This window comes from Salvia hispanica, chromosome 3, assembly GCF_029641045.1.
Source record: "Salvia hispanica isolate PSC_SH4W2 chromosome 3, Shi_PSC_v1, whole genome shotgun sequence".
In the NCBI taxonomy this organism is placed as follows: domain Eukaryota; kingdom Viridiplantae; phylum Streptophyta; class Magnoliopsida; order Lamiales; family Lamiaceae; genus Salvia; species Salvia hispanica.
The window spans coordinates 46,522,925-46,539,191 of record NC_142694.1 but is presented as its reverse complement, the minus strand read 5'-3'; the positions used below and the strand labels follow the sequence as shown (position 1 = coordinate 46,539,191).

The following is a 16,267-nucleotide window of genomic DNA, read 5'->3' as shown; positions in this document are numbered from 1 at the left end:
GAAGAGTTTAATTTAAAAGTTATGATGATCTACGCATGTTCTTCAGTCTGATATGCAAATAATTATCGGTACATCTAATAAAAAAATTAATTTTTACATGGCTACGTATTTTATTTAAAATGATTAAAATATTTATAAATCAATTTTAATTGTTAGAAAGGAAAATTACTAAAAGGAAAAGCAAAGAAAGTGACTTGACTTAGCTGTGGTCAAATCGTTGAACCAATGGATGAACTGTAAAATGGAAAAAAGATGAATAAATAAAGAGCAACCCTATGCGATATGAATGCTCTCTTTCGGTGAAAACTGCTTTGCGCTAAACTAACTCACCCCATTCCCTCCTTTTTTTACTCTTCTCTCTCTCCGCAATTCATCGATCTCTGGTACGTACATACGCCATCATTTCTCTAGTTTTTTTCTGCTTTATTTTGTTGCATCATTTCCATTTAATCAAAATGCAACTCAGTTAACTGTGTTTTTTTGTCATCATATGATTTTTTTAATGCTCCTGTGTTTTTTATATATTTTTTTTATTGACTTGCTTTTTGACTGATTCGTTCTGATTGATCTTGTTTGTGTATCTTAACCGGAGAATCGGTGGATGCGACGGTGATTCATACCAATCGGTTGTTGTTTACTGAATTGCGTATTGATTTGCGGTTGATTTGTGCAGTTGCTCTAATTTTTGTGTCAAATTCTCGAAACGAAGAGAATGCATGTTGATTTTACTCATTTTTGTGCTATTTCGGTAGTTTCTATGCCGGAATTTGACTTGTGACGTGCGTCGATGCCGTATCTGTTTGTTGTTTTGCTGGCATTGTGTTCTGGATGTGTACATTGGATATGGAATTTGTTTCACGATGGTGTATGTGTGATTGCTGTTTTTAAACTGATTTAGATCACAGATCTAGTCAATTTTTGTGAAAAGTTGATTGTAGTTTACCATAGTGCTTTCATCAGTGTTTTCCTAAGAATTGTAGTATGATATTTGCTAAACATTGTGGAACAAGTAGAATTTGTAGATACAGTGCTTCGTGTCCTGACATTTCTTTTTGTCCTTCCTTACATTTTCGGCGACTGACTGTGGGTCAAATTAACGGTGACTCAGATGGAGCAGGTAAATATAGGTGTCCCTAATTTCTGCATAATAATGTAGTGTGTGTAAATTGTATTGAGTTCTGATTTTTATGATTAACGACACAGTATGAAAAAGTGGAGAAGATTGGTGAGGGAACATACGGAGTGGTATACAAAGCCCGTGATCGTGTAACTAATGAAACCATTGCCCTGAAGAAAATCAGGCTGGAGCAAGAGGATGAGGGGGTGCCAAGCACTGCCATCAGAGAGATTTCTCTTTTGAAAGAGATGCAGCATGGAAATATCGTAAGGTGTGAATAAAACTCAAATGGTTTAGCTGCTTAGCAAATTAGTGTCACAAAAGAATATTGCAAAGAAGAAAATGTGACACTAGGAAACTAGATGCACACATATATGCCATTAGCTTGTTTGGAAAACCTTACTGAAAGTTCTATTTCATCTATATGATATTATTCTTTAGATGATCTTATTGATATGTCTTCATTATACAATGTAGCTATCTCTGATTACCAAAAGTCATGCATTAAACTTCCTCTAATGCTTGGTTGCAGATTGCATGATGTGGTTCACAGTGAGAAGCGTTTGTATTTGGTTTTTGAATACCTGGACTTGGATTTGAAGAAACACATGGATTCTTGTCCAGAGTTTTCACAGGATCCTCGTCTGATAAAAGTGAGTGACTTCTATCTGCCTATCTTTTATCTATGGGAGACTGCTAGATCTAAAAGTTGAATTTCGAACCGTGCAAGCATCTGGTGGAGAAATTTATCACATAGAGACTAGAAAGAAATAACAATATATGTGTTTATTCATATATTATAATAATTCTTACAGTTTTTGTGAATAATTTTCCTGGAAGTTGTAATCACTAAGTGGACCTCACTCTTACTCTTACAGGCGTTTCTGTACCAAATACTATGTGGACTTGCCTATTGTCATTCTCATCGTGTGCTTCATCGAGACTTGAAACCTCAAAACCTACTAATAGATCGACGCACCAATGCACTGAAACTTGCAGACTTCGGACTGGCCAGAGCATTTGGTATTCCTGTTAGGACATTTACACATGAGGTAAATGCTTCACAACCAGATAGTACTATATTTGTAGGCTTTTCTACCTGAATAATAACTTCTATTCTATCAGCCTTGATTGTGTAGTCGATTTGTGACTTGTGAGAATTTTTTCCGATCTTCTTAAACATGACTACAAGAAACCTGATCTTCTAAAACATGACTACAAGACAAACCTGACCTTTGCAAACTGCCTCATATTCTATCTATGTTCCTGTTATGACCTTATTCCTTTCCAAATTCACTGGCTGTGGATACCTCTAACAAAACTGGTCCAGAAGTTTTGCATGATATGACCATCTTATAACTGACTCGAGAAAGGATCTCTTACAAATTCACCGTTGCCTTTTCTTTCCCTAAACCATGAATCTCTTTTGCAGGTTGTGACTTTATGGTACAGAGCTCCAGAGATACTCCTTGGTTCGCGGCACTATTCTACTCCTGTTGATGTGTGGTCCGTAGGCTGTATATTTGCGGAGATGGTAAACAAGCATGCATTGTTTCCTGGAGACTCTGAAATTGATGAACTCTTCAGAATTTTTAGGTGATGCATCTAAACCAACAAATTATTTTTCACAATCATCAAGTTTTCCTTTTTTGTTCCACCTTTCATTTTTATAATTAAGATTCATACCAGAGTTGCCTATTTATGATGTGTATTAACTTAATGAAGGGTCATGGGTACCCCAACTGAAGACACATGGCCTGGAGTAACATCCCTCCCTGATTTTAAATCATCATTTCCAAAGTGGCCATCCAAGGTATATTGTTTGCATATTTTACCTTTTCAGATCTTTCTCCTAAACTATCAGAATATTCAAGCATATCTCTATTTGCAGGATCTGGCAACTGTCGTACCAAATCTTGATTCATCTGGTCTTGACCTCCTTCGTGTAAGTTCATTTCCGTTGAAGATGTTTCTTGAGTCATCTAGAGTTTAGGATGATTCTTGTAAAGAAGTTCTGCATTTCTCGTTGAGTTACGTAGAATGATAATGATGTAAACTTTCTTATTTCTTCATATAGTATTAGAACTTTAAATAAAGATTACATCAGTCAGTCCTTCCTTTTCAGTTTCTACCATAAATTTGTTTTGCAATATACTAATGGTTTGCCTTTTAGATATCACCGGCATGAAATTCTTGTACCTTTATTTTCCAATTTGAATTTAATCTTCACCTAGATTACATACGAGACAGTCATTCTGATTTTACGTCTGCTGAGACTAGCAGCATGCATGTTATACAAACAAAGAAAAGATAGTTGATGTTAAGACAACTCATGCATTGTTTCTCTCTTGTAGAAAATGCTCTGCTTGGATCCTAGCAAAAGAATCACAGCAAGGACTGCCCTTGACCACGAGTACTTCAAGGATATCGACTTTGTCCCTTAATAAGGCATTATCCTCATCCCGGTGCAAATGTATATTTATTAAACGCATGATATCCGGGTAATGTTACCTGTTTTCGATTTCTTGGGTTGTTGTTCCGGGCAAAGCTACTCTGGACTTAACAGTAGCTCGCTCTTTCACTTGCTTATCGCTCTCCTTGTGTGGTCGTGATTGCTTCATTTTTGTTGGTTGATTGTAGGATTGGTTGGTAAGACTTTTAGATTTTGCCTTGCTCTGTAGTAGATATTATGGTTTGCTTTTGGTTGCTTCAAGTTTTATCTTATGCATTGTTTTATCTTAAGAAACTATGCCATTTTTCACTATAGTATGTTCAAAACCTGCTTTAATGGGAATCATGATGTCTTGGATTTAGCAAGTTCTACATAAATGTGTACATTTTTTTGTGGATGTCTCAAATCCATTAAGTTCATTAAATATACACCAAGCTCACGGGCGAGGAGTGTTCGTAAATCATATTTCAAAATTTTAAACTTGAATGTAAAATTGCAACTCAGTAATAAATTTATTGATTTTGGTTGCATGACTTGTGCTATATCTCCGTTTCAGATCGGCAACTCTTGTTCTAAGTAATGTACTCCCTCCATTCTACTATAATTGAGTTCATTTTTTTCATTTTAGAACGTTCTATAGTTAAGTCGTTTTCATATATAGAGTAAAAATAAACAAATTTTCTTTTATATTTTGTTCTCTTTCTTATTTTATTATCTTTTCACTTTTCATACCTGTGTCGAAAAGAATTATTGTGGAACGATTTAGAATTATTTAAACTCTATTAATCGATTCATCTCTTTAGAATTCAATTATTCTTCCTTTTTCCAGAAATGTTGAGAGGCCTTCACGAAAAATGCGTTAAAAGCCACTTTCTTTTATTATTGAAAGCAACTTTTTCTTCATGCCGAATGGAATACGTGACATGGGCCATCATGAATATTAATCGAATAACGAAGTTTCTAGTGTCCAAGAATCTTCATACTATTAAAATTGCTTTTACCCAATTAAAAGTAGGATCTTCAAGAGCTGATGCAGACTCATTGCGATTTCAGTTATTTAAAGACGAGCAAAATTTGGAGATGAGCATCGAAATCAACACAAGAATGTACGGAAACTGATCATCCGTATAGGACTAGTCAAAAGTTATTTCATTCAACAGAAAGCAACATTCTCTTATTTAGTCAAAAGTTTTCCATTCTACTAGTAACAGTCATTCACTTATTTGGCATCACCATCTTCGTAATGTCGTTCCTCCAGCAAGTTATCGAGCTTCTCTTACAAGCTGAAATTACGACAAGAAAACATGTTTAATAGATATATACATATATACATACACAAACCCACAACGAGGAAGACCTGAAAATAGTTCTCAAGCTTCCTCTTCAGAGATGCATGTTCTTGTTTTACCTCTTGGAATGTTCTCATGCACCTACAAATTACAATAGTTATAGAATTTATAACTGCAAATCAGAATAGTAAGTAACACTAAATAAATGAAAACCCTGTAATCTGTATTATTATAAAATATGGCCATACATTTAAAGTTGGCATGTATACATGGGATAAGGGAAACAAAAATACCCATCAATGTTCTCAACTTTGCAGTATTCTTGAAATTGTGTACATTCCTTCTTCACCTTTTTGGCACCAATGCTGCAGATTCGGGCAGAATATGATCATATAGACACCATAAATGAATAGGAAAATAAGGCAATAGTATCATATACGTACCTAGAGCTGCTACCCTTATACTGATGCATGATATTATCCAGTTTCTCGAAGTCCCAGGGAGTATTTTCTCTGAACGGAAGATAAACGATAGAAAATAACTATTTCAATGACGAACGGTTAAGGTAGAATCTGAAAATGATATACTAGTAGTATAATTTTTCAACTTACAGTGTCAGTTCTATGTTTCGAATAAGGCGGGCTGAGTCCGAGTAAAATAGCTTGACCACTTCTTCCACAAAGTTAGGGTTAGCTTCATCTTGCAAATCTTCCAATTGAAGGAATTGATCATCGAGATATCCCTGAGAGAGAAGCAACACTTAGCTAAGGAGGCAACAATGATATTGATAATGAGAAATGGAAGGAATATTAATGCAACACCTTTGAAGTTGTTGATCGATTAAATAATATCTTCAAAACGTAGTTACTTATTGCTGGGAATTCGGATAATAGCACTATAGTTCTTCAATATTGTATTAGGAGAAAAATCTTATGGGATGGTTTCCACTTTTAGGAAAAATATGAAAGGCCAAATAAAATAAAGGTTGATTATCGTGAAAATATGCGACAACAATTCATTTGAAAATAATAACTTCATATTGTTCAAATATGGCAGGCTAAAAACATTGCCAAACTTCGTTAAAAGGAAAATATATTTGCCATTTTAAAGGACATAATAACCTAACTGAATAGAGCATTCCTCATGTAGGAAGCTCCAAATAACTTCATATGGTTCAAATATGGCAGGCTAAAAACATTGCCAAACTTCGTCAAAAGGAAAATATATTTGCCATTTTAAAGGACATAATTAACCTAACTGAATAGAGCATTCCTCGTTTAGGAAGCTCCAAATAACTTCATATGTTTCAAATGTGGCAGGCTAAAAAAAATACCAAACTTCGTTAAAGAAAATATTTTGCCACCGTAAACTAACCTGATTGAATAGAGCATTTCTCATGTAGGAAGCTTGGCATGACAGTTGATTACCCTCCATTGTAATAAAAAGAAATAGCACAAAGCAAGTGAAAGATAAAATAGATTGTATTTCTGGATTCAATAGGAAAAGAGGCATATGGTTGCATGCGTTATATATAGGTGAAAATATTGATGCATAGATGGAGAAAAAGATCCAAGGAAGGTCCCCCCCCTCCCCCTCATTTCCATGTGTAGTCATATTTACTTAACATGTTCAGGAAACATGGCTTGAATGTGTTAAAGAAAAGTACTTTTGTTACATGTTCAACAGTGAGACATAATTTAATGAAGAGCTACCCTATGGCATGGATATGGGGACACTGAGGTCAATAATGACTATTTTTTTTTCATAAACAAACCACATACATAAATACATAATATATAGGATACATTAAGCTATAGTTTTCCATATCAGATAATTTTATATTTTAGCAATTTAACCTGGAATATTCAAATCCTACTAATACTAATAAGAAAACTTAATTAGTCATACATATATTAGTAGTATATATTGACTGAACTATTTGAAAGATTAGCTGATCAAAAAAGTTTGGAATTAATCAATCTATCAAAGTAAATGGCAGCTTAGCTTATATTTTTCTCATGAAATCCTATCAGCAAAAGTGAACGCCCCCAAAATATCAAAATAGTTGTGTCACACTTAGAAACGAAGAAACTGTGCGAGTGAGACACATACAAAGACATGCACACACAATATTCTTACAGCTGAGGTTTTTGTCATACCAGCAGATTCTAGCAATATGTGTCCCTTCATAGTTAAAAGTTTCCATGTCCTGGTCCCTTCTTGCTCCCCCTCCAAAATCCCAATGATACCACACAACACCCACACCACATTCGAAGAAAAATTCAGCATTAATCTCTCTTCTAAACTCACTGGATTAGAATCAAATTCATGTCTTTCTTGCATAGAACTAACTACATATAATAGGAGAATTCAACTAATAGTTGTTTTGGCAGGAAAAAGTTCAATTTATCCAATGGTACTAAATGATGCTTTGAGGCAGCCAAGACAAGACCAAAAATAATAAGGTGTTAAGGATAACTATATAAGGACAAAAATAACAAGGTGTTAAGGATAACTATATAAGGGCATTTCAGCATAATTAGTGTGCTACGAGTGAATTATATGCTAGAGCGATCATTCTGCTCAACAATCAAATCATAGTGGATGCCTTAAGAGAAACTAGAAAGACCAAACGAAAATAAACCTCAATCGCTTATATTCAAACGCTTGTGTGTCGTATCACAAGGAGTTCTTATCCACATCAAACTTTTGTTACTCAGTCGTTTGTTAATAATTGGGATACCACTTTTAGCTGATATGACTTTTTATAACTTTTTCCACAAAATTATGATACCTTGTGTGCCACTTCCAAGGGATCAATGAACAATCACAATTTCGTTGTTTTGTCGTCTAATTCTCTTGCTAAAATTAAGCAAAAACATAGTAATATTCTTACTCTTATTGCAATCATTTAACAGCAAGCCTTCAAAAGATTTGTCAGTTTCACTAGCACTCTTAGTACCATTTGGTAAACTTTAAATGTGATGCAGCTTATGCACATTCATGTGAATGTAAATTACAACGTAGAAACACGAAAAAGCTTGTTGATCTTCAAAACCAGCACAGAATTATCCCTAGCAATTAATGGGCACTGGGCAGACATGAAAAAAACTCTAAGATGTAAACCTAGCCTAACCAACAGTCAATGATAAGTGAAGACAGCACACAGTTGTCTATTCTATTAAACTCCCCAAAAAGATTCTGTGTATGGCTAGGCTAGTGGTAGCATAGATATTTCTAAGTAAGTATGACGATTAGATAATTGAAACACATCAGATATCATTGTCAAGGTACAAGATGAAATTCAAATAAGCAAAAATGTTTCAAATTCAAAGAGTTAGGCAAATGAACCAACAATTAACTGGAGGAATAAACATCTAAAAATGAGGAATCCAGGAGAGAGGGATTCTGAAAGAATAAAAAAAAAAAAAAAAACTCACTAATGTAATGATTAGAAAGAGAGTGCATTTACCTTTGGATTAGCTGCCTGTAATACTACTTATCAGCATTGCAGCAATCCCACCATAAGGTGCAAAGTGAAAGCAGAGTTGAGAGATGTTACATGAATAATTAGCCCATCTGCAAACTCTGTCCACGTGTTGATGTGGATGAGTGGTCACAAAAGCAGCTTTTAAAAAAAAATGCTTTAAGGCATCCATAAAAATGTGATTTTGATTCACTAGAGACAGATGGATTCTGTTTTCCTCTGTGTTGTTGATAAGAAACCGTAGAGGATGTGATAATCTTCACGAATGTTCAACTTCAGTCCAGAACAAAAGTAAATGTGAAAAAATTATTCCTTTGCATCCAATAAGCTTCCAAATTCCAAACCTTTACTCCCCAAGCTACTGTACAAGATGTTTCTTTGGAGCCATAATCATGATCCAACATGCTTAAACCTACTTCTGTCTCGGTGAATACAAAGGAAAATCAGTTCCATCATATTCGGGCTTTGGGTTTTTGGGACCGAAATCTACTTATTTTCTTGCCAAACTCCTGCAGATCCATCATACCAGAATATAGGCTGGAAATATAAACTCTTCTGCAAATCAAATATAAGATGAATTATAGGCTGGCAAAAAACTCAATTCGCTTCTTTAAATCTATGAGATTAAATCACAATGAAACCAACGAATCGAACTCACAAGAATAAACTCCAGAAGGAAGACAGCATAATCCTCATGAATTTGACCAATTACACACAAAACGCATCCCCCAAAAACGTACAAAAGAATAACATCCATGCAATAAGGGGTGAAAATGAGCATATGTGAATTCATATAACCTCAATCTCATTCAAAATAGTAAAATTTCTATTTCCCCATTCTCATCAACAACAATCTCAACGTCCAGCTATATAGAAGTCATGTCGCCTAGTCTCCCATTGAACTATGATAATTACTCAATTAAGCCGCGATATTCAGAATTACCATTTTCCCCTTCTCATCAGCAACGATCTAATCGGTGTAAACCAAAATTCAGCAAAAAAAAATAAAAAAATCGTGTGACCTACTGTTGAACTAGAATAGTCATTTACCGTTTAATCCACATCATTCTGAGTTACTGCTTTCCCCTTTTCTCATCAACAACAATCTCATCCAATATTCAGCTTAAAAAACCGTGCCGCCTACTATTGAACTACAATAATCACTAACCGTTAAAGCCACAACATTCAGAATAACTATTTCCCCCTTCTCATCAACAACAATGTCATCGTTGCAAACCAAATTCAGCTAAAAAGTCGAATTGAACTACAATAATCACTTACAGTTACTTCTCGTCAACAACAATCTCATCGCCGTATACCAAAATTCAGCTAAACAAAAAAGCGTGTCGCCAACTATTGAGCTACAAAGCCTAGAGTAATCGCATACCGTTTTACAGTCGTCTCCGCAGAAACATCAGCTTCAGCTCCTCGGCGAAAATCTTAGCATGAAAACCTAAAGAGTTGCAGATTCTACGGGTATGATGATTATCGATTACAATAAAATGCGAAATTAAGTCGAGGATTTCAATCTGATGAAAGAGTTGTTACTAAACAAGAAATCGTTGATAGTCAAACTTTTATAAATCGTGTTATGTTGATAACGTATCATGCTTGCACTATTCAGCACAGCTCTTTTAAACACGGAGTTTAAAAATAGTGTATTAAATAGTGAATAAAATAAAAAAAATAAAGTAGGAGTGAGTGTTACGTTTTACTAAAAAATATATAAATATTCTATGTTCACGTCTTGTCAACTCTTACTATGAATCTAATTTTTATTAGAACGAGAAATTACATAATTGACAAAATATTCTACCCATCGCGGTGATTTTGAAGTAAAAAAGAATATTGTAGATAGTGAGTTCTACACGATTGCGGTTAAGTTAAATTATCACAATATTTTACCTCTATGGATGAAGTGTGAAAAAGGGGTACAAAGACTTCCCTGGGCAAGTGACTTCGTCACACGAACCATCCCAAAGCCCTATACCTAAACGAGTGTCTTTTTTCACACTATATTCCTTGTTTCCATAATCTTCTTCTGTCCGAAGTAATGATTCATTGAAATAATGAGTCACCATTGATGAGGTAGTGAGTTGCAGTTGTCTCCAAATCCACCCTGGCGGGTGACATGGGCAAGGGAGCAAGTGAATTGCAGTTGCAGTTTTAACTTTATCATGTGTGGCTATTTTTTTTTTTTTCTGTTGCTCATATATTAGTTAAATGAATTGATTCGGTCATTTGTTAAAATTCTGTATTTACTCTATTATTTTGCTTTATATTTATGAATCATTTTTCATGTGCTATTTTTTGAGAAATGGTACTATACTCCTATATTTTACTTTTTTCTAATAGTATATTTTAACTTGGAAATTGAACGATAATATAAATGGTGAACTTGTGGATTTTATATTGTTTGGAAATAAATTTATAAATGGACATATTTGTGATACAATATTTGATGAGATGATATTATGTGTTATGTGTTCCGCTAACCATAAGAGTTATGAATTATCGGTTTTGAGAAATTAGTTTAATGTTTATTGTGTTTTCGCGGGAATGTTATTCTAATGAGTAGGACTATTTGTTATGCGTTCAACTAGCTTTAATTCCATAATTTCGTAAGTATGTTCGGTACGTTTAGAGCGAGAAACACATCGTCCCGAATAACATATAAAGTCTAATATAGAATTGGTATAATCTTGATTCATCTGAATAATTTTAGGAGCAATAGTATATCTTTTGAATTTCTCTAATTTCATGCTGTATTAATTTCTTATACCATAATCGCTATTTATTGTTTTAGAACGTCTCTTTAAATGGTTGTTAACAAAGAGTGAACCTCTTTTGGTTGAGATTTTAAGCGGCAAATGGACCTCAGGCCGAGGCTTCGACAATCCTTCTCCGGCTTCACCAAATCCGAGGTTTTTCACCTATAATTTTCTCAACTTATATGTGCCATCCCCAAATATGTATTCACTACTCGTGATCTCTGTTATCGGTGAAATTTTTTAAGTTGATTTGTTACTAAGGCGTTGAAGGCTTTTTATTAGGCGTATAATTCTTCGGTTCTTCCTGTTTAGATATTCAATTAGCTCAAATTATTTGTGTTCTGGGTATATAACTGTTTGTTATACATTTTCTTAGCATAAGGAGACTATAATTTCAGGACGGAAGGATAGGTGTATATTGTAGTTGGATGGTTTTGATTGAAAACCATTTGACTCATGTTTGCATAATTTGGCACAAATCAACAAAGTAGAAATAATGGTGGTGCTGAGCCAATTTATTTGTAATTTTTATGTCAATTTGGTCTCAAAGCCCTAACTTTTTAGGGATGCTAGAATGCTTGAGTGGCCTCAGATTGTGTGATAAGGTGTTATTGAAGTATTGGAGAGTAAGATTGTTTATGTCGAATTATGCGTTATGTGAGCAACTCAGTCTCTTATTTGGGGAACTCGTATTATGCCTTTAATCAGGTTCAGAAAATGGAGTGGTTGCTTGATAGTCATAAAGAGCAAACTTTGGAAGATGAGTTCTGTAAGAAATTAGCAAGACTTTTCAAGTGAGTAATTGTTTGAACAATTCTTTAAAGATTGCCTGTTTTTAAAGAATTGTATGGGGTAGGCCTCACTGCTTGGCATTTATGCAGTCGTGTGAAAGGTCGTGCTGGAAAACCAGTTGTAAAGTGGACTGAGGTTTAATCATTTCCTTTCCTTTGATGGTTTCTATCATAAGTTGATCTCTTAGAGTTGAATGGAATTTTGTAACACTTTTGTCATTCCGCAATATGAAAGGTTCAGAGTTGGTTTCAGAAAAATCAACAGCACGGCCACTATAGAGAGGCTTCGTTTGATGAAGCTAACAAGTTACCTGATGTCCCAGAAACTCTCACTCAGAACAAAGCAAATGGAAATGCGAAGATGCCTGAGGGTGTGTTTTGGTTACAAAATTTCTAATACAAACTAAATGATTAGTTGACATGTTATATCCTGGCTGACATTGTAATTGTGGCAGGAATCGAGGATGCAGATATATCTAGGTTGGAGTTTGAAGCGAGGTCCTCGAAGGATAGAGCATGGTAGTCCTAAATTTAACATTTGATGGGTCTCTTTGTCCATTTCTCCGTTTGAATTTTTGTATCAGTCACTTTCGTGCATTATTTGCATATTAAATTAGGGAATTACAGGAATGAAGGTCAGAATTTGTTGAATCTTCTATGTCAGCACTCTTTCCTGTCTCTTTATGATATGAAAATGAAACTGAGAGCATAGACTAAGACTGCATTAATTTAGAGCTAGAGTTTTTCAATACAGTATCCATTTCCAGAGAAAAAGAAGCAACATGCTTTCCTATTTTAACCAACATCTAGATATGTACCTACATTTATTTGTCACTTATTTAGTTGTCTTATTTACCATTTTCTTCTGATGTTTTTTACAGGTATGACATTGATACATTTCTTTCCCATAGATTTCTCAGTTCTGGGGAACCTGTGAGTTACTTTTATCCTGCAATCGTCCTTACCAACCCTTTTCTTTTGATGGCTCCTACTTTTAATTTCTGATGCTGATATCAACCATTCAGTTTTCTTTTTCTCTGTTAAATTTGGCCTAGCCTTTTCTGTTCACCCTGCGATGCATATCAGCAGAGGGAGAAAGTATCTGTATCATTGTATGTATGTATCAACTCAAAGTCTGATATCTTTAACTAACTGCAGGAAGTCCTTGTAAGGTTTGTTGGGTTTGGAGCTGAGGAAGATGAATGGGTGAATGCACGAGATTCTGTGAGGGTGCGGTCTGTTGCTTTGGAGCATACGGAATGCCAAAATGTAAAGGTTGGGGATCTAGTAGTGTGCTTCCAGGTATGTTTTTGGGACTTTATTGGAGTTTGTTCCTTCAGAAGTCATATCAGTCAGCAAGATTACAAATAGAATGCTTGGAAGGTTTGAGTGATACGGATAGGTATATAGATAGAGGTATAGTGAGAAATGAGAAGTACGCAATGTTCAGTCAGTTTACCTCAGTTTGAAATAAGGCTCTAGGATGAATACACGGCCTGTAAAAACCACGTCTAAAGTCTGGGGTTGCTGATTTGTTCCATCAGAGTGTAAAACGCAATACAAAACTACATGTAGTACCAATACATATGTAATATGCTGATAAACCTATGTCTGTCGCGGCCTTTAAAAATTTCTAACAGCTTAAAGCTCACTGAATTTAACAAGTCATTTCTGGTTTAGACGGCATACACTCATGTATATTTTCGGAACCAGGAGAGACAGGATCAAGCAAGATATTACGATGCTCGTGTACTCGAAATTCAAAGGAGATGGCATGATATAAGAGGTTGCAGATGCCTTTTCTTGATTAGATACGAACATGATAATACAGAGGTGAATGCTTTCCACTTTTGGATCATAATCAAGTTAAACTTTTGGTGCATTCAATCTGATATGATAAATGTCTCCGTTTTATAGGAAAGGGTCCGTTTCAGGAGATTATGTTGCCGGCCTACCATAGTCGCGAAGTAGAAGTAATAGTAGCTCCCTTGAAGAATATGTCCGGGTTTACATACATCAAGATTGAAAAGTTTGAGTCGTCGTGCATTCCACCTTTATTTTCGTGTTCTGGGCTGCACTGTCTATCGCGTCCAAGGCTCGTATTAGTTCAACTTGGTAGTGATGATTATGATCTTTTCTTATGTGACGTTTACAAGTTGGTTCACAGAATTCTAAAGAAAATGTTGAAAGAATGAACAATATTTACATCGTTTAGTTTGGAATTCAGTCTCATCGACTGTGTTAGGAACTTAGGAATATTGCAAATATTTTTTCTCGAGGCACACTCTTGTCCTATGTCGATGTATCAGTGCGCTCTAATTAAATTCTAATTGTGATTATAAAACTTTTATTGAGTTTACTTATAATTAGCTCTTCCAAATTACAATCGATAATGCTACAAAATGTACAGGCTTATCTTCATCTTTAATAAAAACATTTACCAATATTTTTGTGTCAATGATAGGTGACTATATTAAATATTAATGTGTCAAGGATGGGTAATTCTTGCGCTTGTTTCCTTCGTAAAAGTATAAGAAGATAACTCCCGCATTTATAGTATGGACATCTGTCGAATCTTCATTAGAAATTGAACTTGCCGTTGCCAACTACTTTTATTTTACATGAAATCAACCTGATTAATCATGCAGGTTTGCTCTGTCTCCATCATTGCATTTAAGTCTCTAAATATCAGTAAGTGTATCTTTAAAATATAGTCCTCTGTCTCTTTAGCATAAAGTTTTATTCATTGTTGTTTAATATACTTAAATTGAGATAAAATAAATTCAAAAACTCAAATTTGAGAATATACCGTCTTTGTTAAAAAATTTATACATCCTTGAAGTCGTTGGTTAAGTTTGTAGACCGAAAAAGTTAAAAAAAAAAAAAAAAAACATTTATCATAATTTTCCTTCATATTTTATAGTTAATAGCATTTACAAAAGATTAAAGTCCCAGCCTACTATAAATATATATACAACGATTCCTTGTCATCTCCACAATCCCAACTCAAAATGGAGCAAAAATGGGAGGCAAAAGTTTGCACTAGTCTCGAAAAGGCGGAGCCCGACCAAATCTGGCCCTTTTTCCAAGACTTTTTCGGGCTCCACAAATGGTTTTCGGGGCTCCCAAATTGTCACGGGATCCATGGAACCAATGGGGAGCCGGGGTGCATTCGCTACTGCTCGGGCTTCGGGCTCAGGCAGGAAGCGGATGAGATAAAATGGTCCAAGGAAAGGTTGGTGGCAATAGATGAAGCCCAAAAAACATTTACTTATGAGATGGTGGATTCTAACATCGGGTTCAAGTCCTATGTTTCGACCATTAAGGTTGTTGCCGGTGGAGGCGGCGGCGGCATGGTGGAGTGGTGGATCAGCCTTGAGCCGGTGGAGGGTGCAAAGTTGGAGGATTTGGTGGCCAAGTATCAAGTGGCTTTGCAGCTTATAGTGAAGAAAATGGAGGAGGATGCTGTTTCTGGATCTTCATGAATTTAATTATATTAAATCACAATTTGTGTGATTGTGTACGTCTTTTTATTTGACTTCTTGTTGTTGTTGTTTATTTGATCTCAAATGTTGTCTCTTTTATGAATGAAGGTTTATTTTGGTTGTGGTTTAATACATTTGCAGGCAGCAATTTGTGCTGGTTGGGTAGTAATCTAATTCTAATAAGCCTAATTTGGATCGGTTTGTTAAGGACACGAAAATGAACCCGATCTGCTATTATATGATTTACATAATAAAAAAATTGTTTTTCATGGTTTAAATCTTATTTACAAGAACATAAAGAATAAAGGGATATTGGTCCTTTATAATCATAAACTTTGGTCAAAGTTTGGTATTCACATGAACTTTAAAATTGATCTAGAATATCACAAACTTTTGTAATTTGTTTGGTATTTCCCACCACATGTCTATCACCATATTTGACTAACGTACAAGACTTTTTTTTTTATCATACTTGTCACAATTAAGTCAACATGGTTTTTTACATGATTTTTTATCCTACTTGTTACGAACTTAAAAAGTGGTTTAAATATCATAAAACACGGTTGCCCACGTAATAGTATAAGATTTTGATGAAAATATCTTATTTGAGTCAGTTGGGAAATACCAAACAAATTGCAAAGTGTGTGATATTCTAGACCAGTTTTAAAATTTATGGAAATACCAAATATTAGCCAAAGCTTATAGTTTTAGAGACCAATATCAAGAATAAAACTAAACTACTATAATTTTTTAAATATAATAAAAATAATTTAAATAAAACTAAGAAGTAAGATAAGTTTAAATCATATTTATCGTATTAAAGTTATATTTGATCAGGTATAGTTTAGATTTGATGTCAATATTGCACGTTTGAT

At 34.7% G+C, this 16,267-nt stretch overlaps 4 protein-coding genes across 11 annotated transcripts; 3 read left to right on the top strand and 1 right to left on the bottom strand.

Annotated features, from left to right (window-relative positions):
* Positions 1-445: 445 nt before the first annotated feature.
* Positions 446-3,930, top strand: LOC125217016 (cell division control protein 2 homolog A-like). Its single transcript, XM_048118834.2, has 8 exons — positions 446-1,117; positions 1,204-1,388; positions 1,650-1,770; positions 1,996-2,169; positions 2,550-2,713; positions 2,843-2,930; positions 3,009-3,062; positions 3,472-3,930. Exons 1-8 carry the CDS (start codon positions 1,109-1,111, stop codon positions 3,559-3,561), a joined length of 885 nt encoding a protein of 294 aa, XP_047974791.1. The 5' UTR covers positions 446-1,108; the 3' UTR covers positions 3,562-3,930.
* Positions 3,931-4,703: 773 nt separating this feature from the next.
* LOC125213403 (histidine-containing phosphotransfer protein 4-like) lies at positions 4,704-8,306 on the bottom strand. 6 transcript variants are annotated; one of them, XM_048113923.2, is made up of 7 exons: positions 7,018-8,306; positions 6,233-6,264; positions 5,470-5,600; positions 5,302-5,370; positions 5,152-5,223; positions 4,927-4,999; positions 4,704-4,852 (listed from the first exon to the last, which is right to left on the bottom strand). In XM_048113923.2, the coding sequence occupies exons 1-7, from the start codon at positions 7,199-7,201 to the stop codon at positions 4,832-4,834; spliced, it is 582 nt and encodes a 193-aa protein (XP_047969880.1). In that variant the 5' UTR covers positions 7,202-8,306; the 3' UTR covers positions 4,704-4,831. The 6 variants fall into 6 exon arrangements, 5 of the variants coding, with proteins under 5 accessions (XP_047969880.1, XP_047969886.1, XP_088923721.1 ...); XM_048113929.2 differs by having other exon boundaries at positions 6,233-6,286; positions 7,018-8,303; XR_016136657.1 differs by having other exon boundaries at positions 5,107-5,223; positions 6,233-8,306.
* A 2,488-nt stretch (positions 8,307-10,794) lies between these two features.
* On the top strand, positions 10,795-14,273 carry LOC125212201 (protein SAWADEE HOMEODOMAIN HOMOLOG 1-like). Of its 3 annotated transcripts, none has more exons than XM_089067594.1 (9): positions 10,795-11,269; positions 11,825-11,910; positions 11,998-12,043; positions 12,161-12,278; positions 12,363-12,426; positions 12,789-12,840; positions 13,066-13,209; positions 13,621-13,740; positions 13,825-14,273. In XM_089067594.1, the coding sequence occupies exons 1-9, from the start codon at positions 11,216-11,218 to the stop codon at positions 13,876-13,878; spliced, it is 738 nt and encodes a 245-aa protein (XP_088923720.1). In that variant the 5' UTR covers positions 10,795-11,215; the 3' UTR covers positions 13,879-14,273. The 3 variants fall into 3 exon arrangements, with proteins under 3 accessions (XP_088923720.1, XP_088923719.1, XP_047968253.1); XM_089067593.1 differs by having other exon boundaries at positions 12,149-12,278; XM_048112296.2 differs by having other exon boundaries at positions 10,832-11,269; positions 12,143-12,278.
* A 604-nt stretch (positions 14,274-14,877) lies between these two features.
* LOC125216838 (lachrymatory-factor synthase-like) lies at positions 14,878-15,522 on the top strand. Its single transcript, XM_048118615.2, has one exon. The coding sequence runs from the start codon at positions 14,919-14,921 to the stop codon at positions 15,390-15,392; it is 474 nt and encodes a 157-aa protein (XP_047974572.1). The 5' UTR covers positions 14,878-14,918; the 3' UTR covers positions 15,393-15,522.
* The last annotated feature ends 745 nt before the right edge of the window (positions 15,523-16,267 follow it).